Here is a 19,911-nt window from a genome sequence, read left to right on the forward strand (position 1 = left end):
TGTTTATTCTACCAGAATGACCACTGTAACCCACCGAAACCCCAACAGTCTGCTTACAGACCACGTAACAATAAACAAAAAACCAGCAAAACAGCAAAAAAAAAAAAAAAATGTTATTTTTAAAAGAATCACAAAGAAAGAAAAAATATTACAGTTTCAATTGTACCAAAGAGTAAAACAACTAAATGTAAAGTTTTAAACATTTGGTCACTCCCTTCTAAGGCCCTGTTAGTATGTGATTTAATAATTGATCATAATATTGATTCACTTTGCCTCACAGAAACCTGGTCGCAGCAGGATGAACACATTAGTTTAAATGAATCACCACCCTCAAGTCATACCAACTGTCTAAATCCTCAAAGCACAGGCTGAGGAGGAGGGGCTGCAATCCTTCACTCTAGCTTAGCAATAAACCAAAGACCTAGACAGAGTTTTAATTCATTTGAAATCCTTACTCGTAGCCTTGCACACCCTAACTGGAAAACATAACGACCAGTTTTATTTGTTGTTGTCTATCATCCATCTGGTCTTGGTCCAGCATTTCTATCTGATTTCTCAGAATTTTTATCTGATTTAGTGCTCAGTTCAGATACAATAATTATAGTGGGTGATTTTAACATTCATGTACAGCAGATGTTGAAAACACCAGTCTCAACAATGCAATTAATTATTAGACTCACTGGCTTTTTTCAGAACATAGATGAGACCATTCACCATTTAAATTACACTCTGGATCTTTCCCTGATATGGGGCATAGAATTTGAACAATGTTTTATTTGGCAAGGTAAATTATTTATTGCTTTATTAAATTAAATTAAATTAAATTAAATTAAATTAAATTAAATTAAATTAAATTAAATTAAATTAAATTTTAATTTTAAATTAAATTAAATTAAATTCCACAACTTCCCTTCTTACTATTCTTCACTGATCAAGGAAAACAGGAACAACCCCGGGTTTCTCTTCAGCACTGCAGCCAGGCTGACGAAGAGTCAACTGCTATAGGCCCACACTGCTGCAGGACTTCATGTGATGCACTTAGCACTTCTTCGCCACTCTTTTCTTTATATCACTCTTTTCACTCCTTATGTATTTATATACCACTGCAGCATGTCATTACATTTTTGTCTTTTCTCTCCTTTAGTCTGTGTTTTGTTTTATCCCTCTATGCTCTCTTTTCTCTTTCCTTTCACCCCCTAACCAGTCGTTGCACATGGCTGTCCCACCCTGAGTCTGGTCCTGCCAGAGCTTTCTTCCTGTTAAGAGAGGCTTTTCCTTCTCACCATCACAAAGTACTTGCTCAAATCATTTGACTGATGTAGAGTCTTTACCTTACAGTATAAATTGAGGTATATTTATGTTAAAATAATTCCTGTGAGCCCAAAGCTCAGACGTCACACTGCTCTGACTACTAGCTTTGCAATGTTTTTGTTTTTTTTTCTACTTTGGTCAGCTAGTCACAAGTTGCTTTTTATGGTCATCTGCTCCGGGTACAGCACACCCAACCCAAAGCCTGTCAAAATATGACCTTCTTGGAAAATGTATGAACACGCTCTCTCCCAAACAGTCTACTTAGTGTTAGAGGCGGTAAATGCTCTGGAGTTGATTCCAAGTTTTGCATTTGCATTTGGAAGCTCTTTCTGTGAACTTACAGCATGTAGTCAGAGTAGAGCTTGATACAAGCAAACCAGGCCATCCTAGGGCTGCAAATATAAACATATTACAGGGATAGCAGAAACAGAAACAAAATAAACAACTGACATATTCTGAGAAAAAAAAAAAGAAGAATGCACTTGTGAGCTTGCAAAAAATTTGGGACAGTGTAAAATGTAAACTAAAAACAGAATGCAATAATTTGTAAATCCATTTTTTTTTTCACAATAAACCACAGGAAACAACACATTTTTCAAACTGAAATATTTTACTGTTTCATGAAAACAATCACTCATTTTGAATTTGATGGCAGCAACATGTCTCAAAAAAATTAGGATGGTTGGGGGGGCAAATGGCTGGAAAAGTAATCAGTACTAAAAGAAACAGCTGGAAGAACATTTTTCAGCTAATTAGGTAAATTGCCAATAATCAATAATATAATTGAGTAAAGCGGAAGAAAATGGATGGATGGATGGATGGAGCATCTTACACAAATTTTCTCAGAAGTAAAGATGGGCAGAGGTTCACCAATCCACAAAAAACTGTCCACAAATTGTGGAACAGTTTCAGAATAATGTTCATCAACATAAAACTGCAAAAACTTTGAATATTTCATCATCTACAGTTCACAATATCATCAAACCAATACAAGAATCTGGAGAGATCTCAAAATCTGAAAATTTGATACCTGTAATCTTTGGCCCCTCAGGTGGCACTGCATTAAAAACAGGCTTGATTTGAACAGGCTCAGGAAGACTTCCAGAAATCATCATCTGTGAACACAGTTCACCTTGCCATCCACAAATGCAGAATAAGGCTCTATCATGCAACGAAGAGGCCATATGTGAACATGATTCAGGAACATTGCTGTCTGGGTCAAAGCTCATTAAAAATGGACTGAGGAAAAGTGGAAAATTGTTCAGTAGTTAGAAGAATCCAAATTTGAAATTCTTTTTGGAAAACATGGACACCGTGACTAAAAAGGAGAGGGACCATCTAGTTTGTTATCTGTGCTCAGTTCAAAGGCCTGTATCTTTGATGGTACGGAGGTGCATTAGCATTTATGGAACTGGCAGCTTGCACATCTGGAGAGACACCATCAATGCTGGAAGGTATATACAGGTTTTAGAGCAACATGTGTTCCCGTCCAAGATGATGCCAAACTGCACACTGCATCTATTACAGCATGGCTTCATAGTACAGGAGTAGATGGAGCTGAACTGGCTGCAGACCTTTCACCAATTAAAAACATTTGGTGCTTCATGAAGTGAAAAATGTGACAAAATAGACCCAGGACTGTTATAGGCAGCTAGAATCCTATTAGACAGGAATGGGACAACATTCCTGTCCCAAAAGTCCAGCAGCTGGTCTCCTCAGTTCCCAGATGTTTACAGACTGTAAGAAGAAGAATGTAAGAAGAAGGAATGTTACACAGTGGTAAATATGGCCCTGTCCAACTTTTCTGAGACATGTTGCAGCCAACAAATTCAAAATGATTTCTTTCTTTCTTTCTTTCTTTCTTTCTTTCTTTCTTTCTTTCTTTCTTTCTTTCTTTCTTTCTTTCTTTCTTTCTTTCTTTCTTTCTTTCTTTTTCTTTCTTCTTTCTTTCTTTCTTTCTTTCTTTCTTTCTTTCTTTCAATTTTCTACGCTGTACTGTGGATAAAATATGGATTTGTTAAATTAAATTATGATTTACATTTTACACAGTGTCCCAACATTTTTGGAGCTGGGGTTGTAGAAAGGTCAGGACAGCCATAAGAAAACCTCTATTTAGAGCAACCAGCCAAGTTCAGAACACTCTCCAGGAGGCTTCCATGTTTATAAGACTTCACAAGATAAAATACAGAGCGTTCAAAAAACAGATAAACAAGACAAAAAAAAAGAAAACAGAAAAGCCTTTAGTGTTTATTGATGATGTAACAGACCAAGCTGGAAAAAGGCTGAAGTGAGGATTCAGCATAATCCAGTGAAGCTGAGTGGATGAAACTTCATGGTGAAGATGGACAAAAGCATGCAAAAGTAGTCCAGGAGCTTTTAAAGGTCAGTAGTTGGAATAGTTTGTGAGTGAGTTACCTGTTCTCAACATAATCAAGCTGCATTTAACTAGCTGAAGACAAAACAAAAGGCTAGAAGATCCAAGAAAAACAACAGCTAAGAAGAAATGAGCTGAAAAAAATGCACTGTACCTGGTGTTAGACATCATCATCAAAAAGACTGCAAAGGATTATTTTTAAAAAGGTATTAAAAGGAAGCATTTAAGTTATCAGTATAATAATTTTTCCAATTATACTTGTGACCCTGAAAATGGGAGATTGTATAAAATGGCTATGGGTTTTCTTTATTTAAGTATAAAAACAAAAAAATGGTCAGTGTCCAAAAATATATAAACCAAATTATTCTGACTTTGTGATTAACTTTAAATGTGCTATATATATATATATATATATATATATATATATATACACACACACAATTGCTCACATGCATTTCAGTTTGTCTGATAATTCAGGAGTGAATACAGACACTAAAAATTGATTAACAAATATTTATATAAAAGTAGTATTTAGAGCTGGACTGTGTGATGACAACGGAAATAAATGCTTATTCACACCATTGCCGCTGGCAAAGACATGCTGGTCCACTTGTCAAGGATATACTGCTTGAGAGAGGAGTTACAAGGAGCCCACACCAAGGTCTGTGTGTGTGTGTGTGTGTGTGTGTGTGTGTGTGTGTGTGTGTGTGTGTGTGTGTGTGTGTGTGTGTGTGTGTGTGTGTGTGTGTGTGTGTGTTTGTTTGTTTTGTTCCATAATGACTTCTTGCCTCTGTCGGGTTGAGGCTTGCTTTGAAAAAGTACTGGTACCACTACTAATGTACACGCCACACACACACACACACACACACACACACACACACACACACACACACACACACACACACATATCCTGAGCCCTTTTCATCCATCTGTAAAATACAATAGTAGAACGCTGCAGAATAGAAATATTGAAATAGCCTGATGGGTGGCCCAGTTCTCCATTGTGCATTTATATTGCAACTGTCTTTGTATTAAGCTACATTTTCACTGAATAAAAAAAAAAACAAGTTAGATACAAATAACCAATACATTCCACAGTGAATTATTAAGAAAATTGGTGCAGACATTCTTATGGGCTATCATAAGTCAAAATAAAATGAACTTTAGTCATTAGTCATCCAGTGCCATTGTCTGGTAAAAAAAGAAAAAAGAAAAGTCTAGGATTAAATACAGCAACATTTTTGTTTGTCTTATCAGTTTTGAAAATGCTAACATGCTAAACAATGATAAATATAATAAACATTATATATGTTTGACACTGAGTATTTTTTCACGTTAACAGCAGCCTTTGTTTGAAGCACTTTTGTAACTTTACAACCCATAGAGCATATTACACAGCCTCACAGAGCACTGTTGTCTCTTAAGGCCAGATTTACTAAGAAAGTTGATATAAGACCCCCCCCCCCCCCCTTCCCTCCCAAAAAAAAAAAAATGCACCAATGGAGGCAGACAGTTCTGCAAGTCATCTACTAACAATTTGCTAATCTATGAGCATGTATGGAACCAGTTCATTCTACCAAGGGTAGCCCAAATTAGCGTATTGAAAAGAAGTAGTTCTGATGAAGGAGAGAGTAATCTATTAACCAAAATAACACAGTTCAGGTGGAGGTTTTATGCATGTTTCATCCCAGAAACAGCACCAGAATTCAGATCAGTGGGAGGCAGCTGAAGAAGAATCAATATGTTCTGACAGAAGGGTGAATTCTTCCATTAGATATTGATGGAGATGTATGGGGTCTTGGAGGTTACTGTAGTCATCCTCCAGATAAATCTGGCAACTGAGATGGAGTGCATGAGTTATTCAGAGAAATACCGCTTTGTTACAATCCACTATATAAACCTGAATTTACCATAATGGTCCATAAATACTCTGAGCAAAGCATTAAAAAATGCTATTTGATCTTTGTTTTATAATCGTAAAACCTCCGAAAACCGCCAAACAAAATGGCTTGAGTTGTTTCTCAAGCATAATGACCATGTCATTCCAGGGCTGTATGCTTACTTTATCAGGTGGCTGCACTGGTACTAGCAAACTAAATATTTCAGTAGCACAAAAATAATTTAGTAGCACACACAAGTGCAAAGTTTGATATGTTTTATTTGTTGAAAATATTTAATACTGGTCAAAAATGTATTTATGTAGGTTGACTGGCAATAGAACTGGTTCTTTAATTAAACAATGTTCTGACATGAAAGAACCCTCACAAATAATGTAATGTGATGCGACTTCAAAATAAAAGCACGCGAGTTAAAGATTTCAAAATCAAGTATTTTTCTCCTCTGTGATGTAATTTTTGGGTGGGACAAATGCGCCTGTCTCCAATATTGGGGTCCCCCCCAATATTGTCCCCCCCCGGTTCCTACGCCTATGATTCTAACGCACTTTGATTCTGATTGAGCCACTTTAATATATGAATACTGAAAAAGTTTTAATAACTCTGTGTGCATTTTTGCCCCTCTCTCTGATGGGTCATACTAATCTCTGCTGTCTTACATTACAGCAGCAGCACTGAAGACCAGAAATATAGTGAACCATTATCAGACATTATCAGAGAATCCCCCCGCACTAATTACTTTTCCTTGCAATCTAAACAATTCTAAACAAATAAATTAATGTTCCTAGCAGAAGCTATCACAGTTATACCTGGTGCTACAGTAAATGCACTAAATTCGCTAAATGTTGCTTGCAGTAAATTACTTGCCGCGAACTTAAATCATGTTTGTATGGCTCACTTAAAAAAAAACTCTCCTCCTAAAATTTTGCTCTCTCTGCTCTCCTCCTCCTACACCTTAAGGTGACTGTTTGTTGTAATTTGGTGCTATAAAAATAAAACTGAACTGAATCTTCCAATCAGTCACGGCATATGTCTGAGTCTGGATCTGCTGGAGGGTTTTCCTGTATTAAGGGAATTCTTCCTTTCCACCCTCACTAAGTGCCTCCACACAGGGGATTGTGTGATTGTTGGAATTCTTACTCTAATATCGTAGGGTCTTTACCTTGGTAGATGGTGCAATATAAATTACATTTGTTTGAACTGAACTGAATTAATTTGAACTGAAACTCCTATAAACATATGTAAATAAGGGAGCCATCTTTCAGATACAAAATTATCACTGGGCCTCTTTAGTGAATCACTAGTAAAACACTAGTTTTGCATCATCAAAAAAATGTCACTTTTTTCAAACATGTGCAGAAATAAACTTGGCACAACAAGGATGGAAATTTGTGTTGTAACAATGTGTCTTGGGGTTAAATCTTATACTGCAAAGCCTGTTTATTTCCCCTTGAATGGTGCTACATTTGTAAGGAAAATGCATTTGTGGGTCGAGCAGCAGAAAACAGCTATTCTGCTATTGACTCTTGGTTGGTGTCATTTATTGGGTTGGATGATTGCTGGTTAAAGAATGGGATGCCATCCCACAGCACTGTGTGACCAAACTGGTAACCAGCATAAGGAGGAGGTGCCAGGCTGTTGTGGCTGTGTATGGTTCTTCCACATGCTGCTGAGGCCCATGTTTATTAAATTAATAAATTGTTAAATTGCCAACATGTCTTGATTCTTCAGTCTTCCAATCCAATCCAATAAATGACACTAAACAAGAGTCAGTAGCAGAATAAGCTGTTTCGCATTGGCAGAGAAGATTTGGTTTTTCATGGGTTGCGACCCACGTGCTCAACTCTGCTGCTCAACCCACAAATGCATTTTTCTTACAAATTTACACCATTTAAGGGGACATAAAGAGGTTTTCAAACAGTATACAATTTATTGCCAAGAAACATTATTACAGCAAAGAAATTATGAACCAAACATAACTTTCCTTACTTTTTGTGTTTGTAAGTTTATTAAAATTAGACTCAGAAAATGTAATTAGCATGAATCTGAAATGTTAGAGAAACAGTTTTAGCACACTGGTACATGCTGCACATGTTATTCTTCCTTATTTTTTCTGTAGGTGTCTAAAAGCTGCATCTAAAGGTGCACTTTGACAGTATGATGGATTCATGGTGCAGTATGTTAAATATTTTCTGTAAATGTTTCAGTTGCTAAATGTAGATTTCTCCCATTGAGTGAAAACTGTGTTATTCTCAAATTTATGTATTTTTTGTATAAATATGCACTCTTTTCTGTTTTAATGTATAACCAAAGGATTGTGCATTGTAAATGTACTTTCTTGTACATCATAATTTAAGGATACTTACACAGACAAAATCAACAGTTGATAACCAAAATATTTTTGAGCAATGTTTTATTTATTTGTCTAAAACTTTTCATGTGGTAGCTGACAGAGGGCATTTTACTCTGTAAAATGGAAGACAGCAGGTTTCTCTGGATGCACAAGCATAATTCACTGTATGTACCAGACACCATCTGGACTGACTAGGGACACTGTGGCTTTCCTGAGCAGTGGAAACACAGAGTTAGACCTCAGCACAGAGAGGAATGTGTCAAACAGGGGTAAGCTGTAAACACAGGTGGGTATATATTTGGCAAACTCAAAATATGTAATAAAATAAAGCATAACATGAAATCAAAGAGAATGCAATGATGTACTACATCTAACATGCTGTGGTGGAGAAAAAGTAAAGTAAATAAAATAAGGGAAGAAAATTCAGACAATAAACAAAAATATTTACAGCTGAAATGCTAAAAGTGGAGCAGATGACAACAGATTATATGATGTGGAAAGGGATAGGCAGAGGTGAGTGACATGGACAGAGAGTAGATGATGTGAAAAATTAAAATGTGAGCACTGTCAATGTGGAGATGAGGAGGAAGATGGGGGTATAGAGAGGGTGGGAGGGTGATAAGACTCTTACATTTCTTCCTTGTTAATCCTGAGACTCCTGTCAGCATGCTCTTTAATACCAATGGTAGTGGTACTACAAATTTGTAGTACCAAAAAGTATATACCAGGATGCATATTTAAATATGCATCCTGGTATATACTTTTTGGATTCATATATAAAATATTGCACATGGTGCAGTTATTGGCCAGTTGACTTTTAATTTATTTTAAAGACCAGGCTAGCTAAGATTTGTTTTCTAAACAGGGGATAACTAGGGCAGAACAAAAAGACAAACATTCTAATTAATAGATAATTACAAGATTTTATAATTGATCAAAGTCCTGTGTGATCTTTTGAGCTTTAAATTAGTAACACACCATCAGTTCAGCCAACTTCAGCTTTGCTGTACTTTCTCCTACAAAGTTTTTTTTTTTTTTTCTGTTTCTGTCCTCATTCTGTGTCTAAATGGGACTGATGGTTGATGAGTGAAGCAGGGAAGCCCCTCTCTCTTAGTGGTACAGCTGATATGCTCTGGTAGAACTGCATCTATTATGCATACATATCGCCTGCCGCTACATCTTCATATTTATGACGCTCCAGTCATGCTGGAACTCTCCAGAAAATCAGATGCATTTAGTGGGAAAGTCAGTTTTGAGACACAACCAAAGGATGCTTGAATGTATGTGTTTTCCTTTCCTTTCCTTTTCATTTTTTTAATTTGTGCAGCCATGTGTGGTAGTTCACGTTCATGCTTTATCTGAATGCCCAAGTTTGTTTATCTCTTTGCTTTCTCCCAGCATGCAGAGACAAACATTGGGCTCAAAGAATACGAAGTGTCACTGCCAGCCGAGCTTCAGCTGTGTTCCTCCCTCTATACCTACCCTTTGCCTCCTCCATCCCTCTCTTCGTTGCTGGGGTTACAGCAGGACCTGATGTGGCTCCTTTCCAGTCAGCCTTTGTTCTACAGATGGTCCTGGCCTCGTTGTTTCTCCTCCTGTCAACCTCCTCTTAGTCTTTGTCATGTGCAGCTGCACTCCAGATCTGATATCTATAGTTATGCAAATATGAACAGCTGATTAATTAGTACACACATAAAAGTTTGTTTTCCATATGTGTCCTCTCTTTATTAGCAAACATCTATTTTACAGTACCCCTAAGTGCATTTACAGTTTATGTGCATGTGTGTAGGAAAAAGGATGTGGGATTGTGGTGGTCATGTCATTGGGTGAGTAACAGGAAGACACTGCTTATAAAAGTGGAGTCCACAGAATCTGTTTCTCATTTATTATATACAGTGGTGGAAATAATTATTTGAACCCCTGCTGATTTTGTTTGTTCACTTACAAAGAAATGGACAGTCTCTAATTTTTTATGGCAGTTTCATTTTAATTGAGACATAAAAATATCAACAAAAAATCCAGAAAAAAAACACATTACATAAAAATTATACATTTATTTGCATGCCATTGAGTGAAATAAATATTTTAATCCCCTACAACCAGCCAGAATTTTGGTTCCCACAGCTTGGCTGTGTGCCCATGTGGTACAAGGAATACAATCAATCAATCAATCAATCAATCAGTCAGTCGGTCAGTCAGTCAGTCAATCAATCACAGATATTCCTGAGGTCAAGTTATTATGTGTATAAAGCACATCTGTCCGCAGAATCAATTTCTGCCATTCCAGCCTCTCACCACCATGGCCAAGACCAAAAAATTGTCAAAGAACATCAGGAACAAGATTGTTGACCTGCACAAGACCATCAGCAAGAAGCTTTGTAAGAGGGTGGCAACTTTGGTGGGATTGTTTGAAAATGGAAGAAATTTAAAATGACCATCAAGCACACCCCTCAGTCTGGAGTTCCATGCAAGCTCTTGCCTCATGGGGTGAGGATGATCATGAGAAAGGTGGTGTATCAGCCCAAAACTATATGGGAGGTGCTTGTTAATGATCTGAAGGCAGGTGGGGACCACAGTCACCAATAACACCATTGGTAACACACTACGCTGTGATGGATTTAAATCTTACATCACCCACAAAGTCCCCCTCAAGAAGGCACATTACAGGCCCATCTTAAGTTTGCCAGTGAACATCTAAATGATTCAGAGAAGGCTTGGAAGAAAGTGCTGCGGTCTAATGAAACCAAAAACGAGCTGTTTGTCATCCACTTGGCCCACTGTGTTTGGAGGAAGAGAAATACCTAGTATGACCCAAAGTTTTTCTGCTAAGGATAAAGGACAACTTCACTGCATTGAGGGGCCTATGGACGGGGCCATGTACTGTAAAATCTTGGAAGAGAACCTCCTTCTCTGAGCCAGAACACTTAAGATGAGTCGTGGATGGGTGTTCCAGCATAACAATGACCCAAAACACTCCACCAAGGCAACAAAGGAGCAGCTAAAAAAGAAGTACGTTATGGTCATGGAGTGGCCTAGCTAGTCTCCAGACTTCAGTGCTATAGAAAATCTGTGGAGAGAGCTGAAGGTTGGAGTTGCCAAGCAGCAGCCAAGGAACCTAAAGGATTTAGAGAATTTCTGTTAAGAGGAGTGGACCAAAATCCCTCCTGAGATGTGTACAAACTTGGTCACCAGCAACAAGAAACATCTTACCACTGGGTTTCGCAACAAGGGTTTTGTCACCAAGTACTAAATCATGTTTTGCTTGGAGATCAAATACTTATTTCACTAAATGACATGCAAATCAGTTTATAACCTTTAGGTAATGTATTTTTTCTGGATAAAAATCAGAGACTGTTCATTTCTTTGTAAGTGAGCAAACTTACAAATTCAGCAGTGGATCAAGTAAGTATTTCCCCCCCCTGAAGTTTACTAGTACTGTATATTCACTGACTACAAACAGATTCACAGCAATGGCTGCTTTAACTAGAACATTCATAATTGTTTTAAAACATTTAATAATCTTAATAATAATTACTACAGAAATATTACAACAGTCACTTTACAAATATGTAATTTTTTACATAAATACTGCATATTTTGACTCTTATTAAAGCGTCTCCTGCGTGTTATGTCCACAAAACCCCCCAATTTTTTCTACACTTCCAAGGAGATGACATTGCACTACCATGATGTGAGGTTAATTGGCAAAATTTAACATTTCCTGAGGACATTTTTGGAGAGAAATTATGAGATGAGATCAGAGGTCAGAGATCAAAATTTTGACCTGTGGATGCCAGGAAAACTTGCCAGGTATGAGATATCTTATAGTTCTTACTTAATTTTAGGCAAAATATTAAATTCACTTTGTTTTTCCCAGGAGCTGCATGAAATGTGGCTGCTAGGCATCCCTTGTAGAAGATCCAAATAGTGCAATAGTTCCTCAAGTGTAATAAGATTTCCACAACCTCAACTGGCAGAGCCGTTCTTCATGCAAACTGACCCACTTCTCCTTCACTTGCTCTTTGCTCTTGTTTCCTTGCCTTTCAGTCCAGTTCGAAGAATTCAAGTGCAATTTGCAAGGTAGCCTAATTTCGTAGGTTGATAAGGGAGTTGGGCTGATCCTATATTTAACATGGGGAGTGGAAACCACATTAGAAAGCCCTTTGGCTGTCCCTGAGCTTTTTCTCTGTGGACTGACTGGCCTTTTTAATACAAGACAGCTTCAATGTGGCCTCAATAAGAAGACAGAGTCTACATTATATCTAATAGATTTGCATTACACTCATTAAACACATTTCAGTCATTGTCATCTTACACAGACATGTGAAAAAAATATCACAGGTGCCTATCCAACAGCCTTTTTCTTTTTCCCATTTCCTCCATCTGTATCACTTATACTAAATTGCTGAAATTATTTTTTACAACCACAGAGTTGGGCTTCCATTAAAAGCATTTTAATAAAACTTTGTTATACTAATCTGTACTACAGTGTAGAAAGATTCTTCTATCAAACAATTTTGCTATAAAAATATGATCATTTAAATGAACCTCAGTATGTATTTATCATGCAGCAAATGGCCCCAGTAAGAATTGCATTATGGCATATTATGATGTAATTATTTGACTACAGCAGAGGTGGCAAAAGTACTGACATTCTGTACTTAAGTAGAAGTACAAGTACTTGTGTTAAAAAATACTTTAGTAAAAGTCGAAGTACTGGTTCAACTTCTTTACTTAAGTAAAAGTAAAAAAGTACAGGCTCTGAAATTTACTCAAAGCAAGAAAGTAAAAGTAGTTCTTTGGGGGACGTTTCTATCCGCTATTTTTGTGTAAAGCTAACTGAACCTCATTATATATTAGGGCTGCATAAAACGATTATTTTAGTAATCGAGTATTCTATCGATTATTCCAGCGATTAATCGAGTAATCGGATAAGAAATACTTTTTTTTATTAACAGTTTATCTGCATATTTTAACTTCCGTAATGCAGTTTTTCGCCTGTGAACAAACAGCGGTGAATGGAGCAGCTACAAAGTTCTCTTTTCTTCACCTTAACACTTGCTGATCAGGTGCTTGATGAAGGACCTCCAGCTGTTTCACAGATTTAATGGTGGTTACTAAAGAAAAAGCTGCTGTTTTGGACGCTGGAAAAACGTTTCCTTTTTCACTACTTGAGCTCACCGTCACAGCTTCGCCTCTTTGCGCTTGCGCAGTTAAAACCGCTGCCTGCTATGAGTGTTTTGAAAAACTAGTGGCTGCGGGAGCCATGGCGCATGTGTGAGTAATGGTGTTATGCTTTGTATTCACAAGCATTTTCGAAAATACGTTTCTACTGCAGGTCTATATTTAGTCACTAATAAGGGATTAAAGTATAAAAATATTTTGAAGGAGCCCCTCGGTCCTGGGGGGCGGGCCTTCCAGTACCGAACCATCGCTAGTGCTAATGGCCCGCGCTCGCTAGCAAACCAGTTCTGGTAGCTACAGCTGAAGTAAAGACAAAAATAGCAGCTGAAATTCTCAGCGAGCACAACACACACAGACACACAGAGAGCAGTGGAGGCGTGGAAATGCATGTCAGCGACAGTTGCCACCCGTCCCGTAATGTACGGAACCCCGCATGTTACGGAGCCGTATTCCACGGAGTCCCGTAACATACGGGGTTCTGTATTTTACGAGACAGGTGGCAACTCTAGTGATGATCCACTCTGTGTTAAAGGAAATCCATCGCAGCGACGGAAAGCTTTTTAGAATGTATGCTTGTGTATACGTGAGTGATTCACACTCCAGTCCAGTAGGTGGCGGTAATGCAGTTCTATGTTGGTTTGCCAGCCCCCAATAAACCCACAAAAAAACGTCAGCACTAATGCTGCTAATGCTAGTGAGGAGCGCCGCTTACACCGAGACAGCTGAGCGCTGCAGAGTTTAAACGAAGCATCGACACAGTAAATTTGTGTCGATAAATTTTTAGAATCGATTTAATCGAGTTAATCGATGAATCGTTGCAGCCCTATTATATATTATTGCAATAATATAAAATAATACATGAGAATACAAGCATTCTAATCTAAATTTTAATTCTAATGAATGTACTCAGCTTGAATCTGTTATGTAGGACACAAACTGTCAAAGTTAATTTAAACACAGCTCTGTTCTCTGTGTCCTCCATAGTAGAGGGTGACTGTGCCTCCACCTAAACACAAACATGAGGATACTCAGGGGTTACAGTGGGATTCAGAAGGTGGAGGAACCCTAAGATCAGCTGTAGTGGCTCTGCATGGGGAGAAGAATCACAGCTTTCTATTGTGAGCTGCAGTAAATGATGTTGGTGTGCAGGCTGTGATCAGCTGACCTGCTGCTGCTGCTCTGAGGTTTACTGCTCTGTGTGGATGAACTGAATTCACAAAGATGTAACCCAGTATTTCACAGCTATCTGAGCTGATCTCCATCCCCTACACTGACAGCATACAGGCTGTAGAAATGTTGGATTCAGTGAATGAATCTCAGCATCAGCAGCTTTGATTCAAACTCATCTCTGCTGCACTGATGTAACCTGTAACTCTGACCATGAACACAGCCTCTGTGCACCAACTCAGAGCTTTACTGTAAATACAGTAGAGCAAGCTAACCTGTTTATTGCACACTAAACTGCAGTATTTTCATACAATCTTTGAATTACACAAAGTTAGCATACTTCAGTTTGTTTTGCACTCCTTACCTTTAATTCTAACCTCTCCTGTCCTCTTTCTCCATCTCTGAGTGAACTTCTCTCTCTTTGCTCTCCCTGGAAATACTGCAGCTCTTCTTTTAGCTAGCAGACACACTGTGTGCAAAAACTGCACACACTTTGTGTGTTTGCTGATATTTGTTGAGCATTTAGAAACGTTGCATTTACCTGCCACACGTTCCTCTCTTTATGCTCGCTCCTCTTCAGTAGCGCTAGCTAAGCTGTTTATGTCCCGCGAGCACAACTTACGGACTCGGTCCGGCCCACTGTAACCCCTGATTATAGAGCTATAAATGATACATTAATTATATGGGTTTGCGTATTTAATCCCTTTGTACCCGATAAGCCCCGGTGATGGAGGATACGCCAGTACGATTGTCTCTTATCTGTTATTATTCCTCCATTTAGGCTCAGATCGTTTGATGTTTGACGGCGCACTGACCGGAAATGCAAACTTCTCTCTGACGTGTTAAAAAGTAACGAGTCTGTTTGAAAATGTAAGAAGTAGAAAGTACCGATACTTGTGTAAAAATGTAGGGAGTAAAAGTAAAAAGTACTCAGAAAAATAAATACTCAAGTAAAGTACAGATACCTGAAAAATCTACTTAAGTACAGTAACAAAGTATTTGAACTTCGTTACTTCCCACCTCTGGACTATAGTGGATGCATAAATGTTATCAGCCTCAAGTGTTGGGTAGCTTAATCTGCAAAGTGCATGATTTCGTTTTGTTTCTCTTTAATCCACTGAGTGCCTCAGAGTGGTAATACAAGAAAGACACTGTGGGTTGACATTTCACTTTATGATTGGTTATTATATTTAGGGTAGTTTTGTGTAAATTCAATGCAAATGGATGTAAACATATGTGTCCTCAAAAGTTCAGTCCAAGTTCAGTTCAAGTCTAAGTGAAAGAGTGTGTGAGGGTTGGGCTTAATGTGTTGGGGTGGGTGTTGCCACAGCTTGTTGATGAGGGAATTTCAGATTAGTCCAGACATCCAATGCTCATTTAATTTAATCTGGAGGAAGCAGATGTTCATGAACAGCAAGCACAGTCATCTCTCACAGTTGCATACCTTACAATTAGCCCAAGATCTCTTTCCTCCCTTTGGTTTCACTCTTCCTTCCACTTGTTGATATGTTGCCTGAGACTGAGATGTACAGTGAATGGGGGCATAAAAGAGAATGCTAGCAGTTTCAAGGTGCTAAAAGAGAGTTCCTGAAACAATAATGATACTATTTGCATTTGGTGTTTCCTCTGTTTTCAGATACAGTTTACTAAGTCTGGCAATTTCATTCTTTCATGCATTCATCTAATTTTATTCTCAGCTCACATTCACCACTACCACCCACACACACCCACATAACCAACAACACACATACACGAGCACGCACACGCAGGCTCTCTCTCTCTCCTCTCTCTCTCTCACACACACACACACACACACACACACACAGTGATGTATACACAAGTGCTCTTTCATTTCTACATTTATCCCCAAATCCGGAGCAGCTCTTTGTAGAAGTGTGAACCAGCACAATGTCCTCTCCTTTAGGGACTGTCCTCATTTCTTCTAACCTTTTCCCGGTCTTTGATCTTTTCAATGATAGAGTGAAATCCTCTCCAATGTCTCTACTGTACCTGCATCATAGAGATGGTCAAGCAGATATTTGGTAACAACAATAAATAAATAAGCAGGCCATGTGTATCCTAAGTGGACTTTTTTCTCTCCATTTCCATTATTCTTATTTGAAAACAGACAGCAATAAGCAGCCTGACAAATCTCCAAGTAATGAAGGGCAAAATGTGTTTTTGAAACATTTTTAGTTTATTTAGCTTGGGCAAACTTTGTGACCTCATAGCTATCCTGCTGTGTGAAAGCCAAGGTACACCCTGGACAGGTTGCCAGTCTATTTCTGGGCTAACACAGAGTGACAGACAATCATTCACACTCACACTTAAACCTACAGCCAACTTAGAATCACCAGTTAACATAACATGCATGTCTTTGGACTGTGGGTGGAAGGCAGGAGTACAAGGACAGGCAGAGGAAAAACAAACTCTAAACAGAAACACTCCAGCGATGAGGTGATAGTCCTAACCAATGCACCACCATATTGCACTATTTGGGAACGGGAACCTCCCCAAGATATACAAACATGAATTAAATGTGCAGTTGGTAAGCCAAATTTTAAGTTCAATCATCCCCAGCAAATATTACAGTGGTTTTTTGTTTGTTTCGTTTTGTTTTGTTTTTACAAAGGCTGAAGAAAAGATGAGTTGCTACAGCAGAGTATCTGATAACGGGGACTGAATGTTTCCCCTCACATCAGACAATGATAAAAAATTAAAGTTTTAAATAAAATTTTGTTTGATTTTCTTCTGCTACATATTGAGAACATGTCTACAACATAAAATTGACAGTTATATAATATTTATGTTGTAGTTCTAAATGCTCAATTTGTTCTTAAATTTCAGTCAATTTTCAGTTATTGTTTCATTTTTGTTGTTCTTTGATGTTTTAGACATTATGCTAGTTATTTATGGCCATCATGGTACTGAAACTGTCTGCAAGGTATTTGAGTGTAATCACTTAGTTTTTGATTATTATGTGACAGTATTGTTCCACAGTATTGTTCCACATTAATATATATATATATATATATATATATATATATATATATATATATATATATTATATATATATATATATATATATATATATATATATATACAATATTATATATATAAATATATATATATATATATAATATTGTCCCCCCCCACCCCAAATTCAGTACACGGGACAGCAACCTTCAAGAGGCATCACGACAATCCCTGCAACTTTTGACACTCTACAGTGAAATTATACAATACAGTATCTGTATATGTGTTCGCTTGTCAATCACTCATATCCCCATATGTCATATATACGGCCAATTTTATTGCTACATTCAACAAAAGAATATTACAAATGAGAAGAGTGGAAAAAATCCCATTTTATATGACAAAGGCAGGGATGTGATAATATATGATCAAATGTAGCATCCCAGGACAATGCCGTGTACTGTAACTGCCCTTTTGACATTCACCATAACGTTTAAATATGATATGATGTGAGATGCGTGTCCCTTAAAGTCGTAACAATTAGTAGTACTTTGGCACTTAGTTCTTTTTTAAGCTTTTCACCACATATTTTATTTAATTTTGATTGTGTTGCTGTGTATTCCTTTCACACATCGACCTGAATGAACTCCCTCCCTCTTTCCCATCCCCATCCCGCCCTCACTGATCGTTCATCATTACTTAAACACGGACCACCCGGATATAGGGACGCAGGCATCAACTATCTCTCAGATTTCAGACGGGCTACCAATCGTTAACCATTTCCCTTGTGCCTAATTAAAAAAAATAATAGAAAACTGTCGCGAACCGTCTACGGTGCAATGGTTTACTTCCAAACGCACCTGCTTTTACCAGGGCACACCCTGATTAATTTCTGGTCCTGGTGCATCTTTTATGATACTTTGGGGGGAAATTAAGTTGTGATATATTCATGAGCAGCCTATTTGAAAATATCCCATCTGTGGGCAATGACCTTGTTTAAAATGAGACTATTTGTACTCGCCAAGTGTGTGTGTGTGTGTGTGTGTGTGTGTGTCAGCGCTCGTGTCTACAAGACGGGGAGAGGGGTAGAGGAAGGTGGGCACGCCCAAACGACGGTGCTGAATGACGCCCGTCTGTGCTTCTTCTGTATATCGGAGCGCCCAGCGATTGGAGGAAGTGGGTGAAGGTACCCAGCGCTGGCGTGTCGTGGGCGGGTGGAAGGCCTGTTTATAAACCCAGATCTTTCCTCGTGGGCGGGAACAGCAACAGTAGGGAGTGAAAGTGAAGCGAGAGAAGAAAGTGAGAGAGACGTAGAGGAGACAAGGCGGTGGTGGCGACGGCTGTGGTTGACCGGGGTCCGCGGAGGGGGCGAGGCGGCCGCCCCTGTATGCGTCTTCAACCGCGCATGGACGACCACCTCAGCCTCCTTCAATCACCCCCGCCAAGCGCAACCAAAACCCGGGGCAACAACCTGGTGAACCACGGATACACCGAGACAGAAGCCGACGTGATGACGGTTGTGGCGTGTGACAACATGTTAGAAGAGTCAGCGGCTCTACCGGGCCACCACTCTCTGGACCGATATGAACCGGATCACGAATGCTGCGAGAGGGTGGTCATCAACATCTCAGGGTTACGCTTTGAGACGCAGCTAAAGACTCTCTCGCAATTTCCAGAGACGCTGCTGGGGGACCCCAAGAAGAGGATGAGGTACTTTGATCCCCTCAGGAACGAATACTTTTTTGATCGGAACCGGCCCAGCTTTGATGCCATTCTGTATTACTACCAATCTGGCGGGCGCATAAGAAGACCTGTTAATGTGCCCATTGACATTTTTTCTGAGGAGATACGCTTCTATGAGCTGGGCGAGGAGGCTATGGAGAAGTTCAGGGAGGATGAAGGTTTCATAAAGGAGGAGGAGCGACCGCTGCCTGAGAATGAATTTCAAAGACAGGTGTGGTGCTTTTTGAATACCCAGAGAGCTCCGGTCCGCCCGGGGAATCGCAATAGTCTCTGTCTTGGTCATTCTCATCCATTGTCATTTTCTGCTTAGAGACATTGCCGGAGTTCAGGGACGAGAACAGAGATCCAATCACCACTGCACCTGTGATAAATGGCACACTCCCGTATCTCATCAGCCCCTTCTCAGACCCGTTCTTTGTCGTGGAGACGTTGTGTATAATCTGGTTCTCCTTCGAGTTACTAGTGCGTTTTTTTGCGTGCCCCAGTAAGGCCACGTTCTCCAAAATATTATGAACATTATAGACATTGTGGCCATTGTTCCCTATTTCATCACCCTGGGCACAGAGCTGGCAGAAAGACAAGGAAACGGACAGCAGGCCATGTCATTAGCCATTCTACGCGTAATTAGGCTTGTTGGTGTTTCGTATCTTCAAACTGTCGCGTCACTCTAAGGGACTTCAAATTTTAGGACAGACTCTAAAGGCAGTAGCGTGAGTGGTTGTATTCTTCTTTTCATCGGTGTATCCTGTCCTCAGTGCTTCTACTTGCTGAGGCAGACGACCAGATTCGGGTTTCAACAGATCCCGGACGCATTTTGGGGGCTGTTGGACTCTAATACAGTGGGTATGGAGACATGCACCCCGTGACAATTGGGAGGAAAGATTGTGGGGTCTTTGTGCGCAATTGCT

At 39.0% G+C, this 19,911-nt stretch overlaps 1 protein-coding gene across 1 annotated transcript; it reads left to right on the forward strand.

The window, feature by feature from the left end:
• The first annotated feature begins 18,421 nt into the window (after positions 1-18,421).
• On the forward strand, positions 18,422-19,717 carry LOC115783519 (potassium voltage-gated channel subfamily A member 3-like). The gene is given in 6 exon segments (XM_030734383.1): positions 18,422-19,218; positions 19,221-19,241; positions 19,244-19,289; positions 19,291-19,505; positions 19,508-19,637; positions 19,639-19,717. Coding segments are annotated over 6 exon segments (1,062 nt in total). The 5' UTR covers positions 18,422-18,647.
• Positions 19,718-19,911: the final 194 nt, after the last annotated feature.

Source organism: Archocentrus centrarchus, chromosome 7, assembly GCF_007364275.1.
Source record: "Archocentrus centrarchus isolate MPI-CPG fArcCen1 chromosome 7, fArcCen1, whole genome shotgun sequence".
Lineage (NCBI taxonomy): Eukaryota > Metazoa > Chordata > Actinopteri > Cichliformes > Cichlidae > Archocentrus > Archocentrus centrarchus.